Source organism: Enoplosus armatus, chromosome 17, assembly GCF_043641665.1.
Source record: "Enoplosus armatus isolate fEnoArm2 chromosome 17, fEnoArm2.hap1, whole genome shotgun sequence".
In the NCBI taxonomy this organism is placed as follows: Eukaryota; Metazoa; Chordata; class Actinopteri; order Centrarchiformes; family Enoplosidae; genus Enoplosus; species Enoplosus armatus.
In genome coordinates, this window is record NC_092196.1 from 6,189,488 (window position 1) to 6,211,276 (window position 21,789).

The following is a 21,789-nucleotide window of genomic DNA, read 5'->3' on the forward strand; positions in this document are numbered from 1 at the left end:
AAAAAAAGAAAATGTAATAAAACAAATGTATTGTCATTGCTGTTCTTTTAATTATTGTTGTTGTTGTTGTTGTTGGTGGTGTTGTTGTTGTTGGTGGTGGTGGTATTACATAAACTAAATTATGTTCTTTCTCTTCCTTCTCTGAAGTCTATATTGACATCTTTGAAAATTCATTGTCTACATGGCTTCTATGTGCCAGTAACTTCATATTATGATAACACCTGTATTTCATATGAATGTAGTATTTTTCTCACACGTATGAACTAGGCATCGGTGGAAAGTGCATTTACATTTACTGTAGGCCACTTATATTGTATTATTTTGAAATACGTGTAGGGCTATTTTACTTGAGTGGTTCAATTTCCGGCTACTTTATACTTCTGCTCCATTTCAGTTTTAGATTTTGCAAACCATATGATCACCTAATAAAATATTATGCATTGTGAGATTAAACTACCCCACATCAGCCTGTATAAAATAGTTAAGTACATACAAAGTAACCAGGACATATAGCAAAAACTAACTCCTAACTAACATTCACCAGATAGGACATTAAAGTGTTACACAGTGATGCATCAATAATGATAATCCAATAATGTAAACCTCTGACAGGGGCCATGACTACTTTAAATTTGCATACTTTAAGTACATTTTACTGCTAATACTTATGTAGGCTTCTTCTACTTGAGTAAATTAATGCTGGACTTTAATGTATTTTTATTGTGTGGTATTGTTAATTTCAAAGTAAAAGTTCTCAGTACTTCTTCCACCAATGGAACTGCGCTAAGCCTATACTTTAATACACAACACAATATCACATATAATATGATATACCTACATAATGAATGAGTACGTTTTTATAGCTTAATGCATAAAAACATGACAGAATTAGCTGGAGAACATTACTGAAGTAAACAAATGTAAAAATGTGTCGGGCATTTTCTATAGGCTCACTTTGTAGGGCTAATATCTGTTCCCTTGATGTGTCATTTTCAAAACAAATTGTTTAGTTTACGCACGTCAGTGAATTGGTGTATGTAAGTGATGGTAATGTGATGGTGTAAGTGATGGTAATGAAAATGTACTCACAGAACTAGCATTTGAATTTTTGCAATGTTTTAAAATATATAGTTTCTATATGTTTTGTCATGTTTTGTTGTGCAAAATAACCAATGTGTTCGTTTGATGATTTGGTGAGGTGTGCGTTGTAATTCATATAATTAAAAATGATTCATTTTGTGAATATAGTCTGCAATCACAGTCTTATTATTACCACCCATCATCATTTAGTGATAAGAACATCATTTCCCACAAGCCCCTGGTAAAAGTCAGTTTGCTTTAGCTGCTGAATGGACGCAGCAGCCCAATAATCTGTGGGTCCTCCCCCATCTCAGCCAATAGCGACTCTGTTGCTATCACCGCTTATATTTTTAGCAAATTGTTCAGCACCGTGTTGAACTACAAATATCCCTCCGCCAATTTAACTAGAACCTGCCAGGTAAACTTGGATTTTATATAAGGAAAAAACGTCATCTTTTTCCGTGTTTTTAATCTAGAAAGTGAACATTTATTTTTCTTTTAAATTTTATAAGAAAATAATATATATAAATAGATATTGTCCACAGGGGTAGCTTTAATGATTTGCTGACAGGCGAACAGATGCATTATTACCGTTATATGGAAAAGATCATAATAAAGCAGCAGCTGCTATAATATAAAGAAAGTAGTTCCCGTCGTCACGGGCGTGTGGGCGACTCACACTGTATAAATACGCCGGGTTGTCAAACAGTAAAGTTTCTCTGGACCCTCCATGCAAACTGTTAGCTGAAGACAAACTGGGAAAGCCTTCGGCCATCTGAGAATTGAGGCAGTACTTGCTAAAAATCAACAATACCAAGGTGAAAAATATCTTCTGGTCAGCATCTGAAACAGATCCGCCTTGAAATCCGACACAACAGAAGGGAATTAAAACAGAAACGCAGGAGTACAAGTCAAGCTAGGGCATCAGTAACGATAGGTGAGTAATTAAATGTCAGCCGGTGAATGCGTGAAAATGGCTAATTTTATTTAAATACCCTTATAGGCTTGTTCATTTACAACCGCGTGTTGCTGTGTTTTGGTGTTTGTCTTTCCAGAGGCTTTGTCTATCCATCAAAATGCGCTGACCATAATGAATGACTGTACTGGTGGTTCAGCCATTTAATAAAGACCCAGCTTTTGTTGTCGTCTTAGCCCGTTATATATCTAGTTCCATATCTGTTAGCTGAGGTGACCCTCTCAAAGCCTGCTCAGCTGTCATGTTTATTTTCGTTTTTATTTGTAGTTTGACGGGGTTGTTTATGCTGAGGAGGGACTCTCTTCTTCATTGCTCAGTGCTCATACTCGGTCGATAGGCTGTTCACCACTTAATTAGCCTTATAATTTAATTCAAAACGACAATTTGGCATGGAGGGATTTCACTTGCATGTCAGCTAAACCAGTGTCCTCTCTGCTCCAGTGCCTTTTGACTGACATATGGCAGAATAATCCCCAGGTAGAACCTGCTCCCTTATTATCTCATCACACATGCAAACCTGGCTGATATTTCTCCAATCTCATGCTCCTCATGCATATTTACCCCCATTATTTGGCGTCTGGTAGATGTGTAACATATTCCCAGTTCAAATCTGTCCACAAATATCAGAAAATTGAATTCAACAAGACAGAAGGACAAATCACAATAATATTCATGTCCTATTGTGTTGAGGTTTTATGTGTGTGGTGACCACTCAGTTCAGGCAGTCCCTATGTGTTGCTCTTAACCCTAAATTATAATATTTCTAATTTGCTTTCATGTATCTATTGTTGCCTGTGCCTCTTGCAAGATCACTGTAGACCTGGTGCTTAATAGATAAACCTGACATGTAGTGGATGCTTTGCAGCACACAGTGCCACACATTTGCAGCTCTGATAATAAGTCCATGTAAACAAAAATAGCACTATAGATCCTGCTGTTGCTCTGACCCGCAAAACAACAGGCCTGTAAAAAAATAAATCCAGCTCCTTCAAGCCGTGTAACAAATCTGCATGTGAGGAATATAAATGTAAACACGGCGAGGTGATTCATGAACATGAAAGATTTGGATGTTTTCATTGAAATTGCAAACTGTGGTTTATGATTTAGACCATTTATTGCACTCCTGAAGCAACATATCTGCACATATTAACCGAGCTATTCCTCTAATGTCATTGGATGACATTGGATCTTGTGTGTCTTTCTGTTGCCTTTTTTTATAGTGAGAGGTACAAAATGCAGTAGATGCTGTAGGTAGCTTAGCTGTGTGCTCACTGGCTGTTGCAGGTGATTGACCGGTGGATTCTCCTGCGCTCAAGGATCCTTTCCTACGGTCACTTTAGCTTGTTTTTAACTCAGGTGGTGGAGAGGAATTTGCACCATAGATGATGCAAAATGGGCCCCTATTTATAGCCTATTCTAACCAACCCCCATCTTATCCTTCAATGTCACCTTTTTTCATGCGATAGGGGAAATGTAAATCTCCGTCTTGAACTGTCACTCTGTATCCAGCCTGTGCAGCTTTATCTGTAATAACATTAGAATCGTCTTTAATCGGAGGCATCTTTCTAATCTTTGCTGCCGAATCACCATCTGGCAGGGTAGTGAATGTGAGTGAATTGTTTGTGTGCGTGTGTATGGGGGGAGGGGAGGGGGTGATCGCACGCACTGCATGGTGGGAAATGGTGTTCTGTGAAGTCGACTAACTGTCCTGCCATTTTACACTTCTTCCTATGTGAGTCTTGTGGTGTTTTTTTTTTTCTTTTTGCATGTAATCTGCATCTTTCACTCAGTTTGAGTCTGCATGATGATGAATGGACTAACTAATGGACTGTGTGACTGTGTTAAAGCATTAAGCAGGAGGCACTCCATGGGATCGGATTCAGATTATAAAGGATTTATGAAGCCCACGACACAGCATCTGTTACATCCATCAGTAGACCCTGCAGTTGATAAAACCAAAATATAAAATATAAAACATGTATAATTGCTGTGTGTTGCTGAATAGTAGAATAGTAGTTGTGAAAACAAGTTTCCACACCTTAACAAACCATATACAATATGTAGATTCTGTGAAACTGATATTTTTACCTCAAGTATTCAGGCATTTAACAAATATACCATATTTTGGTTTTACTGTACTATAGAAATATTGATTAATTCCGAAAAGCAATATGGTGGTCTTTTCACACGGTTTCCCCAAGCTCTTTGAATCTATTGTTAATGCCTTTTTTAAAGTCATTCCACAACAATTTAGACAGTTGTCATGTTTCTTATTTGAATCAATGTTTGCCCTACAGGTCAGTGTATATAAATGTCTCAATCCATATTGTATTAAGCAGTGACACTTCCACTGGTCTCATACCTGCAGATGTGTATGTTTCTTGCTTTCATTAGAGCCAAGACCTATACGGAGGCTGGCATGTGCCACACAAATAATTAGACAAATCAATAGTGTACACTAATACACTAATCAATAGTGTGTGTGTGTGTGTAATTCACTCTCCAGCCCCTGTTAAACTGAGGTTTTCTATGTCCATAAAATAGAAGTGTGATTGTAATTGTCGACAGCTGGATTTGAATTGTCTCCATCTCCCTTGATCTCCTCTCAAATCTTCCTCTGGTTCTTGCCAGGTAAAATGACAGCTTTCTTCTGTTTTCTTCTTCACAGTTGGGACCGAAAAACATTGTTACATATTTGTGACGACAACAAACAGCCTGCAACCTGCTGCCCCCGCCTTCGAGGTGCCTTTACCATGGTGACACTAAAAGAATCATACACGGTTCAGTAAGCCAGAGGAAAAACTCCTTGTTACAGTTGCATCGCCTCACTTTCAGTATCATCTTGATCACTTTGCTCCCACGACGGCGCTAACCTGGTGCAGCCATGCATCTAGAAGTTAAGGTCGCCCTCAACTTCATCGTGTCCTATCTGTACAACAAGCTGCCTCGACGTCGAGCCGACCTGTTTGGCGAGGAGCTGGAGAGGATACTGATGTCTCGTTTTGAGGGTCACTGGTACCCTGAAGCCCCTCTCAGGGGTTCTGCCTTCCGCTGCATTCACCTGGGTGCACCGAGGGACCCCGTGGTGGAGTTGGCCGCCAAGAGAAGTGGACTGGACACGGAGGAAGTGCGTGCAAATGTTCCTGCAGAGCTCAGTGTGTGGATTGACCCTTATGAGGTGTCCTACCAGATTGGAGAGAAGGGGGCAGTGAAGGTTCTCTACCTGGAGGACCCTCCAGGCCTTGGCTGTGACAGCGAGAGGGCTGAGGGGGTGATCAGAGAGGGTAAAGGAGATGCAGAGGCGGAGGAGGCCAAAAGTCTGGGCTTCAACCCAGACGCTCAGGTGTTTGTGCCCATTGGAAGCCAGGCATCTCCCGCCCTCTTGCCATCGCTCTCTAGCTCTCCCACACCTCTGTCTGCCCAGTCCTGCCCCGGGCTCTTCAGCTACCCCAGCTCCAGCACGCCCACCGAGCCTGCTGCCCACTCCTCAAACACCTCTACCCCTTCTCCTCCCAGCGGCGGGCTGCCCTACCTCTCCACTCAGCAGCCGCCCTCCGCTCTTCCCACTGCCCGTCCTCAACCCATCACCTTCACCACCGCCAGCTTCGCCGCCACTAAATTTGGCTCAACCAAGATGAAGAAGTGCAGTGGGGCCGGGTCAGCAGCTAGCTCTGCAGTCGTCATACCGCCTGCCCAGAGGATGCTCTCCCGCTCTCCGACCACCATCTCAGCGCCAGAGCTGCTCAAGCACAAGCCCCTGTCTCTCTCCTTGCACTCCCTCGGAGGTACCATCGCCAGCCAGCTCTCTCCCAACGCCAAAGAGTTTGTCTACCCAGGATCCCCAGGCCCCCTTTACTTTGATGCTGACACCCAGCCCATGCAGCCTCATGCCAGCCCATTCCAACCCCCCCACACTGTTAACACCCATCCATCCTTTGACCCCTTCTCCAGCCCTCCTGCTGCCCAGAGTGTGGGCATCATTGGCAGCAACGGAGGAATCTCCTACATGGAGAAGCCGCCGTTTGTCGAGGGATTAGGAAGCTACAACCTGCAATATCCTAGCCAGTCCTTCCAGCCTGTTGTGCTGGCCAACTAAGCCTTCATTTGTAATGATGAGAATTGTTGTAGGAGGAGGTGGGTGTAGGACAATGATGCTCCAGATATTTTCAGTTTTTCTAACAAATTGTTCTGATACTAATACAAGTTAAGAATTAGTTTTACTACAAAGATTTCAAAATACCACGTCCACTGAATAGTTAATGTGATTTGTTTTGTTCCTTTGTAACCCCCCAACCCCACCCTGCCCTTTTGTCCATTTGCTGTTACTCATCACGTTCTGTGTATTGGCTTTGATGACAGTAGTGAGTGGGGGGCGAGTTACTTTCTACCTTGAATCGTTGCCAATCTCTTTATGTTTATTATTTTGCATTGAATGTTAATGTGAGGGACTTTTTTTCGTAGTTTAATGGACCCGGCTCGAGTACAGCTCCATTTTTGCTCTGCACTGTCATGCTGTGAAAAAGGACCTCGCCAAGTCCTGCAGGGAACGACGGCTGTGGAAAGCTCAGCACTTTGCTCTGCAATCTGCTCTGCCCTACTTGCCACAAATACAGAGAGGGGGGCTCTGCTGTCTCTGTGTGTGTAGTCCGGCTCTGTTTTGTTGTGGCTCAGCGATCGAGAGACTCATTGTTTTTACGGTAGGCCCGTTACCCTTGAAACACACAGTTACAATTTGACTGTTGTCACCGGGTGTGCATAGGAAGCAGTTTATTGTCAGCTGGAATGTTTACATGACATGGGTTTAAATTAAGGGAGCAGAAAGGGAGTATCAGAGTGTTAAGGGAGCGATGTATGTATCGTACCTGGGGGGGTGGGGGGGCTGCAGCTGGGAAGGTTGGGGAAACCTTGGCGAAAAGCAAATGCATGTATTCAAATGGACGGACACGCAGAAATATGTGCACATACATACGATTCCAGTCAGGTGTGTGTGTGTGTGTGTGTGGGTGTGGAGAAGGAGGTGAGGGGGAGGGGATGCAGCAGCTAAGCAGTAGGGATTGTGATAAATGGCTTAGCATGACTTTGACTATGAAGGAGAGGTTTTCCTCTGCATGGAGAGGAGAGAAGGGAAGAGACAGAGAAGCTACTAGAGGGTTCTGTTGCCTCAGTGGCGTCCAGGCTGTATTGGCTTAGCGAATGACACTTTAAAACCCAGTGCACGTTTCTGGTGAGCTTAAATGGTATTGAAGCCAAAGGCTCGCACTATTCTCTCCGTCCTCTTGAAATTCGCCAGTGATCCCTGCTCCTTTTGACTGTTAACGAAAGAAAGAAACAGAATATACACACAGTTTAAGTTGCTCTGTCTCTTTTCCCAGTTGCAGTGATGCAGACAAAGATACAGAGATGAATGTTCTTTATTGGTGTGTGGCTTTTGTCGCTTTTATTGGATAGCTTGTCAGATATGTGGAAGTCTGCCATTTCTAACTATGGTTTGTTTACCAGCCGGGTCCATGTGACCGTTGGTTAGTCACCACAGGGACGGGTAACCCCCCAGATGTCCGTTTGAGCTGTCCAGCACTTTATTACTGGGCTCCTGATGCTGTGTGTCGCCCACAGACATGAGCGCTAAACTATTCCTTTGCCCTCTGTTTGGTAATGGCACATTTTATTCAGCTGTCATGAAATGCTTTAGAGATTCAAACAGGAGCTTAATTTGTATTCCAATGCATCGCGCTGGTGAGGAGATGCTGTCCATCTTGTCCGTTTATTTGAATGTTTTCTTGTACCCATAAGTGTTTTTGTACAGGATGACCCAAGGACCCTTGACTTGTGCTCACGCTGTTTTTGCAATGTGACAGCTTGTCATAGGCATGCAAGTTTTATTTCTTTTTTTCTTTTCAAGGGGGGGATGGGTGGGGAGGGACACATTGCTGTAAATGTTATGATTGTGAGGGAAAGATGCGTTTATAATTTTTGTTTTGTAATTTATTTCCAGTATTTCTATATTTTTGTTTTTGCAAATGATCACTTACGTGTGTGTGTGTGTGTGTGTGTGTGTGTGTGCATAAGAACTATATATCTATATCTATATCTATATATATATAGATATAGATATAGATATATAGTCCCTATGTTCAGATTCTTTGTTTAGTTTCTTACATGCTGAGGTTATTTTTTCAGAAAATAACATGAATATATGCAAACTGAGACAAAAATAAAGATGTACAGAATAAAGTATTGAATGTGTATTGTACCTTGTACAGCATTTGTCTAATAAGACGGGTAAATGTATTCATTCTTCAAGTTGGGTTTGGAGTTTCAGATGTGAATGTTTACAGTGGGTTTGTGTAGGAAAAGATGGCTGATTATCACTTTTTCTGTGCTCCCAGGGCATTCTGACAACACTACTCCCATAGGCAGTGAATTTAAACCAAAAATCTCCACGTTTCAGATTCTTTTTTTGAGTGCAATGATCATTTTCCCTTTTTATGTGAATTCACTGCATATTGTGTGATCATCCCACCTTTTTCTCGTTTTTTTTCTTTTTCTTTTTAACAATTGCACATCAACACTTCTCATTACCGCTCCTTTGTTCATCTATATGCTACTACAATACCTAATTTAAAAACAAAACATTCTTTTAACCTTCCTTATGTTAAATTTCCCATCGGATTTTACTTTTTCTCGCCTCCATTTTTTTTTTTCAGTGGGTTATCTTCTGCCCATCTGCCTGGTCCTGATACTATAGCCATATCCCAGACTGTCTTTGCTTACACAGATGCTCACTCTTCTCCAGTGCAATGTAATGCCATAATTTAAATTACCCTGAAGGATTCAAGGGGTTACTACCTCTCTGCACCCTGGAAAAAAAAATCCAATATATCTCCTCAATAGGAATACAGTGTTACGGCAGGTTTGGAAGGCTGAAGGAAATGAATGTGCTGTGAATGTGATTCTGATCTGTTGTTAGTCAACCCTGGTTGAAGAGGCCTGCGGAAAGTAAACGAGGGGAAACTGCTCATTTTATTTTGTGTTTAAAGGTCTTTGAGAGATTTTTAGTCACAAGCATGTCTAAAATGTCTACGTTTTTTCCACATTTGTCAGATTATTCAGTGCAAACGAGGTGTGTTAAATTTCCTCTGCATACAAATCGGACTCTTGAGGTGAGAGATCTGAGGATGTGAATGATTATTGTAAAAGCTGGTTTGCCCTCACATCTTTAAGAGTGAATGCTGGTTTGTATTTTTACACTTGGAAAAAATGAGATTGGATCGTGTTGTAAACGCACCACAAATCAACTCTAACCGCAGGCTCTTCTACAATCAGGGTTGAACATTAATGAAGAAGAACAAGAATTTTGTATTCTGATGTCCTTTGCTTATATCGACGTGTGCGTTTTATTTTGCACTTTGGAATATTTCATTGTCATAAAGAAGTTTATTTTCTATGTAAAATTTAACATTTAAGAGTAAAATAGATATAATTAAAAGTTGAGATGTATAAATATAGTGCTTTCTTTCTTGCTTGTATTTTATTATTATTTTTTTTTCCTATTTTGTATCTGATCTGTACACCCTGTAGATGTGTAATGAATCTTTCACTACTGAAATGCAATGACCTGTTTTCTGTGCTACCCCTCGGGAATGGGGAGTTACTACTGCAGTTTCTTATTGTATCAGATTCTTTTTTAAGTTTGTAATAAAAAAAAACAGATTGGCAAAAAATAAGCATGGAAAATAAGCTAATTGTGTCGTCCTCATTGTTTACGGATATGCAGGGCTATGAAACATTATGTGGCTAAATGGGAAGAATAATGCAGGCATGTAGCATGCCATTAATCTTCTAAATCCAGCTCTCACCTTTTCGTTTCTGTATGTATGTCATACTCGGCTAATGTGGAACATATTGAGGATCAAAGATTATGAAAAGTAGAACGCTGTGAAAAGCATCAGATTGAAATGCCAGAGCAGTGTGTCCTCTTATTGCAGTAAACAAACTCAAGTGATGTTTGATCAATAATTCAGAGCAACGATGAAATTCTCAAACGGTGAGGAGCCAGATTGCTCACCACCCACCTCAGCTGGACCCGTCCCAGCAGATATTACTTTATATTTCATCATCCAGCACTGTCTGTCTGTCTTGTGCTAGTGTCTCTGTCGGATGCAGCCAGCTGTAAGGTTGGCTCGCTCATGTGAACACACTGGGCTGAGCTTTCTATAGTAACATGTAGTGGTGTGACATTAACATGCATGGATGGACTCCTCCTTGGCTCTCCTCCACATCTTCATCGCCCACTCACTGCATCCCATCTCCCTCCCTCGGCTCCCATGTCTTAAACTGCATCCCTGTTCTCCATCTTTCTCTGTCCATCCCCTTGCCATCCTGTTTGCCCCATCTCCTCCCCCATTCTCCTTCACCCCCAGCTTGTCCCTCCCTCTCCCTCTCCAGCACCCTTTCTTCTCCTCTCTCCCCTCCATCCTTCAGCCACCTGATCCTTTCCTCTCCTTGCCCCCCACCCCCCCCCTCTCCTCTCGATTCCCAGAGCCCCTCCCTTGCTTCCTCGCTTTCCTTTCTCCATCCTCCAAACACACACCCATCCCGCTGGTCTTTGAGGCTGCTGCTGCTGCTGCTTGTTATGCAACGTTGCTCCCCAGTGTGTCGATGTGATCATTACGCAACATCTCCTACTCCTCTGGAATACTGATGAGCAGCAGGACCGAGGCAAACGAAGGGACTGTGAAAAACAAGGTGTCTGAAAGAAAGGAGAATCACACGTTGTGCGCCCTTTCTGTGTGTGCGTTTGTGCATGTGTTCGTGTGCATCAAGGATGAGGTTAAGGATGAGAAAGACGCCTCCCATTTGTACACCAGACTGTGCTTCTTTTGTTATCTATTGTTTCTTTGCCTCTCGGCACCAGTGTGCCTCCCATTACAGCTGCTGCAGCTGGCCGATGACTCAGGCAAGGTCAAACCAGGAGCCCACATGTCATTAAATCCCAATTTATTTCATATGCATGATACAAGATACAGTTAGGACGTGGTACTGCAGTTGCATGTATCCTATACATGGTTAGGACAATACAAAAACACCCAACGAAAACACGTTTATATAAAAAGAGAAAATAAAGCAAAACATCACAAAACAAACAAAACTTTAAAAACGTTTTCAATAGAGACTTTTAGATTTTTTTTCCAGGAGTATTGTAGCTACTTCGAATAGTTAACAAGGACATAGTGTCACTGATGCGAAGCCCCAAAGCCAGCGCCAATAGTGTCACACCAGAACCTGAAAACAGCAGTTTAGACCTTCAGATGAAGACATTAATTTGCACTATCTACAGGTAAAGAAAACAATAGCACTTTCACACTTGTGCCACCTGCAGGCAAAGTGTAACAACTGCATTTTTTAAAATATGCTTTTTGTGTATGACACTTAACATTTTACATAGATTTTGATTTTATTTGTCACGACATATCTGTTATATTGTTAAATGTCTCACTGGACATTTCAATTAACACTTTTGCTCAATTTTGTGATGTGCCTCTTAAAATTTATTTTACACAAGTCATACACGGAGGTTATGTTTCTTTTGTTTTCACTAACAGGTGAATTAAGTGTTTCATAAAATAATAACTCAAAAGAGAAAAGTGCAGCAGCTATTATCTTTGCCTGTAGGTGGTGACACACATAGCTACATCTGCAGATCTCAACCGCTGCTAATATTTTCCCATCTATTGGTGGTGCAGGTTAGAGCGGGAGCATTTGCAGCCTGCTCCACATCGAGGAGCAGTTCCATGAGGTGCCACGCACCAAAGAAATAAAAAATTTGCTACACTGTATGCATCTTGATTTGTTGCCTTCCCAACAGCTCTCTTGACCAGTAACTTTAGTCAGCCTTATGCAGAACATTTTTAATTTAGTTAAAAAAATAACTAAAGTTTGCATTCATCAACTACATTGATGTATAAACAGCATAATGCAGTCAATGCCAAGTTTGAATGTCAATGCAACAAAAAACACATTGCTAAGAAATGTCTGTTATACTACACCATCAGGAAACTAAAACAAACACTATCGAGGAAACACAAAATCACCTACTGCTCCAGTGTCTCTAGATATAGATCAATCTTTAGTAAATAGAAAACAATCCACACAGTGATCAAAAGATGCTGTTTTCAGCTGCTGTTCACCCCAAGGTCAAGCACTGGCTGCACAAGGATAGGTGTGGTATGTGAGTCATAAACACAGGACATCATAACAAAGATGTTCTGCTTTTTCTTTTGACCAGACTGTACAATAGACCATCAACCTACCCATCCAAAAACATATGTAGTTTTCAGTGATGGTTTACAGACATAAGTACACTTGGTGTAAAATATTCAAGAAAAATAATAAAAAAGACAATTTACTGGGTTTCATGCATTAGGATCCTAGACTACAGAGGATCTAAACTGGAAGCACAAATGATTTGGGGCAGTTCTATGTAGTACATCATAGCAATTTTACATACAACATCATCACTGAAATAAAACGAGCATTACATAACAGAGTATTATTGCCACATTTATTTTCTTTCCAAGATTACGGTGATAATGAGCACAAGCCGACCAATCACAGAATCAGCCGAAGACACTTGAGATATAGAGTCCCATAACAGTCTGTAATGTATTTACTAATTTAGACACAGACTCAGCCACTTTGGCAAAATGAACTCAATTTATCAATTCGGATTCAAGGTTTTTGCCAATGGAACTAAGCTGCTTTTTATGTGCTTCAACCAACACCACTCTGTAGTCCTACTAAACTTTTAACCCCTCGAAATAGGAAGTGTTGGATGAGGTAAATAGGAGTGTGCCCTGTCCTTTGTGTGTTCAGACACATACTGTATGTATATAGAGAAAACAAATCCCATAAAACTATATAAATCTGTTTTTAAAACAAACATCCAAAAGCACAGTTTACCCATTGAATTCCCTGCATTGGTTTCATTATAAGTATTGTTCCTCAAAGGAAATAGAATTATCTGACATATTGTTATACATCACAATCAACAGATGCATTATTACCATCAGAATAAATACAGCACTCATTGACTATTTGGCAAATATAAGGAATAGTATTGGGTTAATAAAGACACAGTCAGAATCCCTGTCTTGGGAAATAAAGACTGTGAGACAATCATTTATTTACAAGGTTTAGAAGCAGTTTGGGCCTGCCGAATTTTTAGAAAAAACAAAAAAAACAATCCAGCCATCACTACACCATGACCAGGCAGGCAGTGGCTCTAGCGCCCTCTACCTGCAGTGTGCAGTAAAATAAACATCCCTACATATGAACATACCCCTCCACCGGTGAGGGCCCCCAGAGATCAGACAACACCTGCCTTCAACACTAACCGACAGAAAAAACTAGTACTCTCTCTCCATTTGTAAAGTCATCATCTTTTAAAGAAACCCAAAATCTTGTGTGAGGCTGGAAGCTGATCTGAGGTTAGTAGAAAAGGAAACTAGTAGCTTTAAACTTAAGGTCATGCATGTTTTTTTTATCCTCATAAGCTACTGTGTCTCCCATGGTGGTTGTCGTAAATAAGGTAGACACCTGCCACCACTAAAATCTTTACACGCTGTGTTTAAGAAAAAGTGCAAAAATGGATTACACACTGATACACACACATATGTGGTGCAGGGAGATGACTACATATACAAACAGCGTTTTTGTGTGCGTAGAGGCGTGCATGTGGGTTACAACAAGGAAGAACTGTGACTGAGTCACACCACTAACGGACTCTCATCCCTTCCTCCTCTGCCGACCGGAGGTCTTACTTTCTCCTCAGCCTTGAAGTATCACTGTAAATCTCCTGCTCCTTTATCAATGTATCCATCTGTTCCTCTCCTACCCTGCCATGAGTTAATCAACATCCTTCTTATTATTATTTTAAAAGGAAGTACAGACATGAACAGAAGTGTAACACAAGGAAAATGTGAGAGACGGCAAGTGTGCACTGTTCTAAATACACAACTTCTAACTGACGTTACTCATGCTTTGGTCCACTAAGAAGAAGTGCTGTGCAGTGTTAAAAACTGATTTGTGTAGTACTGAAGAGCCTGCGATTCTTTTCAGATTTCCTGACTTTCTTGAAACCGTCTCGAGACAGACCATATTGTCCATGTGTGTTTGAACATGGGAGTATAGTCCCCTTCCTCTCTTGAGTGTAGGAGCCAGGCGCTCTCCACAGGCCTTCCTGTGACCACCGCTCCAATCATGCCTCACTGCCTGCCAGTGTGTACCCAAAACTCCAGCATCATGTTAGAGACAACTGGAGCTCGACACGGTGACTGGAGGTCAGCAAAGACAACAGTGCAAATTTAGATTCGCTTGGTGTTTGTGTCTGTGTTGAATTCTGCGGGGAAGGGAGTTCTGTCTTTTTGTCTCATTGATTCTTGACTTTGTGGTTTTTAATTTCTTTACAGTTCTTTACAGCGGCCCATACTTGGCCTCATATCGGGCCAGGATGGTCTTGCAGCGACCACAGTCCTTCCGCATCTCGGCCACTTGCTGCCGCAACGCAGTGTTTTCCCGCTCGAGGAAGGAGGCGCGCACCGTGATCTGGTTCTCCTTCAGCCGCCGTGCGTCACGAGAACGCTTTGCGGCCACATTGTTCTTCTTTCTCCTGGACCAGTATTTGTCATCCTGAGAGGGTGAATGAGAGGTTGAGTTGAACACAACCAACATTGGCAAGGGATTTGAAACAAATGAACATCTGTGTTGTGAAAACATCCCCCCATATTTGATCTCTAATCCACAAGCCATCACTCTGTCTGCAAATGCTTTAATCTTTACCAGGAATGACCACAACACCGAGCAGTCCAACTGCAATCACATTTAGTCATCCCTTTTCATAGTCAACGTGTTTTAAATGTGTTGTTAATGTTTTTTTATTACTAAAAAAAAAGGGGGGAGGAAAATGGGTCTCTGGGGAAATATCAGAAATGCTTCTTCTGGAGTTGGTGTCTGTTTGATTTGTTTTGAGTAAAAATACATTGTACAGCGACTACGTCATTTAAATACCTTTATGACCATCATCTATAAATGACTCAAAACTGGACACATATGATTAAATTAGCCTACCTTCTGTTCATCGGGAACAAACACTTTCTTGGCCTTCTTGATCATAGGTTGCGGTTTCAGCTCCTCGTCAGAGAACTTGTGTTTGCGCGGGTTGAACAGCTCTCCTCCCGGCACACTGGACAGGACCAGGTCTGTGGGATCCGGCTGGAAATTAATGTCCACCTCAATGGCATCCGGGTCGATGGGGGAGGATATGTTACGCTCCGTAGGGTTACAATCTATGGGAATGGAGAGAAAAGGTAAGCTTGGATACAACAGAGGCCACTCCAATAAAACAAATGTTAAATGGGTATAAGAATCTACCTGCTGCCTAAAATGTTAGCTTGTATTAGCATTAGACACGGAGGAGATTAAGCATTGCTATTTTCCTGGAGTGACAAGAAAAAAAATGTACAGCGTGATCCAGATCAATACAAAGATCCTGTAAAAAAGTCCACAAGCTGTTGATTCAACTCTGTTGTAATGTTTGAGGCTGGAGTTGTGGTTTTGTTGTATCGGATAGCATTATATATACACACTTCCGCTACTCATACTGAGTTCTCACATAATTAGAGACTCAGCAATGTCAGTCCTAAGGAACTGTAATGTCACCTTTTCATGTGAATCTAATGGCTTTGGGTTTCTGTGTGTACATAAGTGAACATTTTCAGGGATTGGGATTGTCGATTTTGATATTTGAATTGTAGCACGTTGCTAGCTGTTTTGGTCAACAGGTAATATGATTTTTCCCAACAAAGCGCTGACAATGTCTGACAAGCACTGAAAATGTTTTTTTTTTTTACAGGCTATGGTGATGTGTAGTGGACTGCTGGCCATGTGCCAAACATATAAAAGCTATAGCAGGGGCTCAAAGGTCAGGGTGTCATCTATGTGTCTTGTGTTACGCCAGAGTCTACGTGGCTAGAGCCACAAAACTACACTTAACTACAAACTACACCGCGCCTTTACAGCTACAGCTGGCTGCAACAAATGGCATACTTCAGTGTCCAGTATTCAGCTTCTGCATACAGAATTTAAGAATCTCAGCCAGCAGGAATTGTTTTTCTAAAAGTATTCAGTCTAATAGTGACAGGGAATTTAAAAAGGAACAGAAAAGAATAATAACGACCAGTACGAGTTATCTGAAAATATAAACTGTACATCTAAGGAATCCCATCAGCTGCCCAAATGTTATAACATGTAAATATCACTAAAAATTCTCACCTGTTTTCTTCTCTTCAACTTTTGCTGTCACCTCCTCAGGCAAAGATTCCTCTTCTTGTCCTTCCTCATCTTCCTCCTCTTCTTCCTCCTCTTCTAGTTTAGCGGGTTGCAGCGTAGTGACTGTCACCGTTTCCTCTGGATCTGAGGTGACCGTAGAGGTGGCGGAGATGGAGGGGGAAGAATCTGAGTCAGAGGCGGAGGCTGTAGCATTTGCAGGCGTAGTAGTAGCTGTGGTAGCAACCTTGGGAATGGATTTGCCTTTGCCTACCAGTGAGGTCAAAGTCTTCTGCAGCTCCTCCTCATCCAGACTCACAGGGATCCCGTTCTCCAGGAGGAACTCATCCAGGTCCATGTACTCCAAGTGGAAGGTCTCCCCATCGTAGGGAATGGTCTTCTCCCAAATGGCTGGGGTCAAGGAGGCTGATACCCCTCCACTACCACCGCCTCCTCCTCCTCTAGAACCTCCACCAGCACTGCCTGCTCCAGCCCCGCCTCCCTCCGCATCCTCAGATGAGCACAGCTTCTCTTTTTCTATTTCTGCATTAAAGACAAGAGGGAACAGCAGTTAAATGGCTGCTTGCTGTGAGTGAAATGTTTTCCTGTGCACACATTACTTCGGGGGTCCTTTCAGAGAGTCTGACACCTGCACACACAGTAAGAGCCAAATAATAAATAAATGGAACGAAGCAGGGTGGAAAAACGGGGGTTGTTGTGGTGTGACATCTGACAAAAAAAAAGCCTGTCAATGAGTTTGAGCGTGAGAAAGCAGAAGACTAGATGAAATAAAAGGCAGAATGGGAAAACCAGAAAGTAGACGAGAAAAGGCGCAGAAAAAGAGCCCTGCTTGTTCTACACATGCACCCCACAAAGAAACTAGGGACCAAACGAAAAGCCCAGCATTGCCTTTGTTTTAACGTGTCTTTCCAGTCTGCATGCGCTGCTTGGAGAGCAGCAGAGAGGAGTTGGAACTTTTTGTTCCTTTTTTGTTTCCTCGCAGCCTCGGATGAGACTGGCTGCGTACGATATATGGCATGTCCGCACTAATCTCGCCTAATTAACGGCCATACTTGTATCCAACTACAATAGACACAGACTTGAAGATTAAGCACATCTATTCGTTGAGTATATAGCTTCCAATCCGTCGACCAACTCGTAGCTCATTCACAAGGCAGAAACAAAAACTGTACTGACAGAGCGCTCGTTATTGCATTTTGATTTTTACCGTCGTCGCCGTCCTCCAGGATGTTAGGCGGAGGGATGTCCATGATCTTCTTTAAAACAAAAGGAAAGGACTTCTGCGGGGCCGCTGTAACGGCGTTACCACTGGGCTGAAGCGCCACTGTCACCGCGGCTTTGCCAGGCATTGTTCCCTGCCAAGCTCCGAGCAGACCAGAGGCGATGTTCCTACCGGTACCGAGAGCTGCCTCCTCCACCGGGAAACGACAGAAACACAACTAAGCGCGGCTGTAAGCTTGTTACACTGCTACTGCTGCTGCTTTCAGGCCTGTTTGGATGCGAAAACAACACTACACTAACCCCTTGTTCTCCTCTCACACCGAGCGCGCTTGTTGGATATTAGTCGTCTGCCCCGCCCACTCGTGGAATAATAGCAGCTGATTGGTTTTCAGTGCTGTCCATACAAATGTGTATCTGAGAACATAGACGCTCCTTTTTGTCTGTGTAGTAGTTCTACGACTGCCCATTGGCCGCAAACTGTCCATATGGAGATCAATTCTTTCTATAGGACTGGCTGCACACACAGTATATACGTGCGGAATGTGAACCGTCACAAGAACATATAGTCTCGTGCAGCCAGCATATTAATATCTTTTAGTATGGAGTGATAGCTCGCGCACACAAGCTGCAGGGAAATGATGCGGGGTGCATCAAGTTGAAGTTTACTATTTCACACATTTGCACACTTTCATCATGACCCCAGATTAAACTGCAAGACTGTTCCCACACAAACTGCCGATGCCTCCAAAACATACAATGCAGTGTGCTCGTGCAAAGACGTTTTGTCGCCCGTATCCTACCCTCTGCAAAAAGATACTCGTGGCCAAACACGTGCCTCCGCCCCCCTCCTACTCACGTGAAAATACAATCTGTCGAGGGGGCGTGGCTTCAGACATATAGCACGTGCGGGCCAAGGCGAGCTAGAGCGGGCACGAGATCCAAAGGTAGCAAAGTGCACTTTGTTTACAAGACAGCCCTAAACGATACTACTCCGTGTCTTTATAATAATTTACCACAATACATTTCTACGTCCTAATAAAACTATAGTGTTTCGACTACATGTTAGAGTATAATTCACAGATACATTTTAAAGTAACCCTCTAAAATGTAACGTTAGTTTTCTTTGTAGGTGTTATGCTTTTTTGTATCGTATAACACATTATGCCATCCATTATTTCACACAACCGTAAATATGTTTATGGTATTTCAATCTTTCACATTAAACGCTTGCAGAGCCACAGCAAAACAGGAAATCTCACGTTGCCGTGCACGCGCTGCTACGCTGCACGCGACAGTGAGCGCGCGAGGCTCTCGCTCTCCAGGAGGATGTTTGGGTGATGGAACACAATGTTCAGACCGTACGACACCCCACCTTCACCACCAATCTGTGTTTTTCAACAAGTTTGCCACAGTAAGCACACGGTAAACAAACTGCCCGAGTGTGTCGGCTGCAAGTGTCCCAGCAGAGGACGCCAGTTAAACCAGTTTAAGAGTCCCAGAGAGGGGACTGACGACAGGTGTGCTAACACTCCTGTCTTATCTAAATGAATGTGCAATAGGTGGAGACAAGTCCAGTGTCTTTACAGCGTTTGGTTGCGTCAGCTTTAGCATGTTACACACCATGTTAAGACTATATATGTAGGATTTTGGAAATACTGAGTCAGGAGTCTAAATTCCCTAAGCAGAAATGTTTGACTTGCCACCAACCAAACTCTATAGTATTTTCTGAGTATTTAAAAAAAAATCCATTATCCATTATAACTTGTGCACAAACTACATCTGTTGGCACTTTGACAGACTCCCTATTTCATACTATGTACTGATAGTATTCAGTATATAGTAATTGTTAGTGAGTATACTGTTTTTGCAGTTAGTATACAAGAAATCAATCAACTTTACTATTTTGTACTAAACATGCAAACATCTGCTGGCCATGTCTTAAAATAAACACTTTTCACATTGATAGAAACATTGTATTTACTCTCATGAAGCAGCTCAGACAGGAGGTGGCCTCATAGTCCAACTTGTGTTTCAGAGGGTTTTGTATGCGTACTGCATTAAGGTTCAATCTATTTAAACAGAGATCGCCAGAGTTTTAACAGAAACTCCAAGCAGTATTATTGCAGTATCCTCTCCCCAGCAGGGTTTTTACAAACACATCATGGTATGAGCGAGCAGCATGGTGAGAAAATGCAGTGAGCTTGACAAATACCTCCTTGGTTTTCTCCTCAACTTTAGGAAAGGGCAGTCAGCAAGGTGACCCATCTGTGCTGTGTCATATTATTTCCAGCCACAACAAACAAGACAGTGAAATTTTCAATCCAGATATGTGGGCAAGTGTGGGTCTAAATCAATGATAATAAACCGATAAACCATAGGAAAGTATAAGTTGGAAGAATGAATTACATCACTGTGGATGAGGCATGTATCAGCCTACCATCAGAGGGCATAACATGCTGAATTATAACATCATAATGATACAAGCTTCATATTTTAAGGTTATTCAAATTAAACATTTGTTTCTTTTCATACTTTGGGTTTAATAATCTTAGTGGTATTGATGAGGAGGCCAGCAGCCATGAGGCCAAGCTTTTACTATTTTACAACAATTTTTAAGTTATATGCAGAAGTTCAAATCAAGTAATGCCAGTCAGATAGTTAAAAAAGAAACAATGCTGTTGTGTGCATTTTGTAATGCTTGAAACATATAGATAAATTGTATTCTGCTCTACATTGTACTATATTGTTAGATTTATTGCAAAAACCACGCATGTTGGACAGAGTGGACATCATGCAAGGTGCCCATTGATGTGTCAGCACAAGCAGCAAATGCATCAGTGTTTGGCAGTCCAAGATGATGAAATTCAATGAACAATGCCATTTGTTCATATTTGAGTTTACAACATGATCATTATTTTGCATATGTTCTGATGACACAAACAAGTGAATACCTTGTAGATATACCACAAACAAGATGTCAGTTCATTCTTACATAAATCCCAGCATTGTCAACCAGGGTCAGGGGCCAAACCCTGCTGAAGGGCCCTTCAAGCGTTTATACAGCCATGAGCATACTGCATAATGTACTAGCAACACTGTCCTCACCGTCTGGAGGAGTGCTGTTTTGACATGTGGAGCACACATGAGGAAAACAAGCAAAACAACACTCCAAGTAAGAAAGTAAGGAGCACACCTCTGTTTAAGTTACATTTCAATTTTGTTGCATGTCATCCCCCCCTCACTCTGTCCTTATGTTTCCTGTCTGTCTCAACTGTCAACTATGAAATAAAGAATAAAATGCTAAAAAACAAAACAAAGGTATGTAAGAAAGTATACATGAAGAACTGAGGCTGAAGAAATAAATAAACTAATGATGTGAAGAAACCCTGAGTGAGGAATGTTTCGGTGTTGTTGCATCAGTTTGCAGGCTGTTGTGTTGTGACTGCATGGAGAAACAGCACAGACAGTTTGAGCAGCTGGACACATTTCCATATAGGCCTGAACCTGCAGCAGTGATGACGTCAACATACAACCATGATCACCTTAACTACAGTAATCAATGCGATGATGAGTTCCTGATTAGGGGAGCAGGAGTGGGGTATGAGAGATAGAGCGGACAACATGTAATCCCACTGTAATGAGAGCTGTGATGTGCAAATGTTCCCTCTGAAATTAAGTGGATTGGAAGTAAAGTGACAAAGTGACAACACTATTCAAGTAGAGTATAAGTACCTTAAAACTGCACTTACAGTACCTAAGTTAGCACATTCCACTTGCTGCTTAAAATACGTCTGGCTGCTGCAGCTTACAGTGTATGAGGACAAGTGCTTCGACAAGTTTGCTTTAAAAACACATAAGAAAATATTCTTACCGATGTCATCAAAGGCAGGGAAGGAGAAGGGATAGTCAGCCAAGGACTTGAGGAGATCGGGGACGTCGCTCTTATCTCCGAACACGAGGTGGTTAGCTGTAGACATTATGAACGACCTGTGAAACTACCTACTGGTGTCTAAGAGGCGAGTCTAGCTGAGTGAGAAACGCTCAAATTGTGTCTGCTGCCGCTCTCGGCTGCTGACTTAAGTCACTTTTGGCCAACTTTGCAGCAGGTGACATCACGGGGACGCCTGCATGTGTCCAAACAACTTGTATGATAATGAGCTAAGGGAGAC

At 42.1% G+C, this 21,789-nt stretch overlaps 2 protein-coding genes across 3 annotated transcripts; one reads left to right on the top strand and one right to left on the bottom strand.

Moving 5' to 3' along the window:
* Positions 1–4,940: 4,940 nt before the first annotated feature.
* Positions 4,941–6,152, top strand: LOC139300534 (protein Tob2). Of its 2 annotated transcripts, XM_070923663.1 has the most exons (3): positions 4,941–5,304; positions 5,350–5,474; positions 5,604–6,152. In XM_070923663.1, exons 1-3 carry the CDS (start codon positions 4,941–4,943, stop codon positions 6,150–6,152), a joined length of 1,038 nt encoding a protein of 345 aa, XP_070779764.1. The 2 variants fall into 2 exon arrangements, with proteins under 2 accessions (XP_070779764.1, XP_070779763.1); XM_070923662.1 differs by having other exon boundaries at positions 4,941–6,152.
* A 4,884-nt stretch (positions 6,153–11,036) lies between these two features.
* tefb (TEF transcription factor, PAR bZIP family member b) lies at positions 11,037–21,662 on the bottom strand. Its single transcript, XM_070923357.1, has 4 exons — positions 21,492–21,662; positions 16,385–16,921; positions 15,182–15,399; positions 11,037–14,743 (listed from the first exon to the last, which is right to left on the bottom strand). The coding sequence occupies exons 1-4, from the start codon at positions 21,595–21,597 to the stop codon at positions 14,528–14,530; spliced, it is 1,077 nt and encodes a 358-aa protein (XP_070779458.1). The 5' UTR covers positions 21,598–21,662; the 3' UTR covers positions 11,037–14,527.
* Between the last annotated feature and the right edge of the window lie 127 nt (positions 21,663–21,789).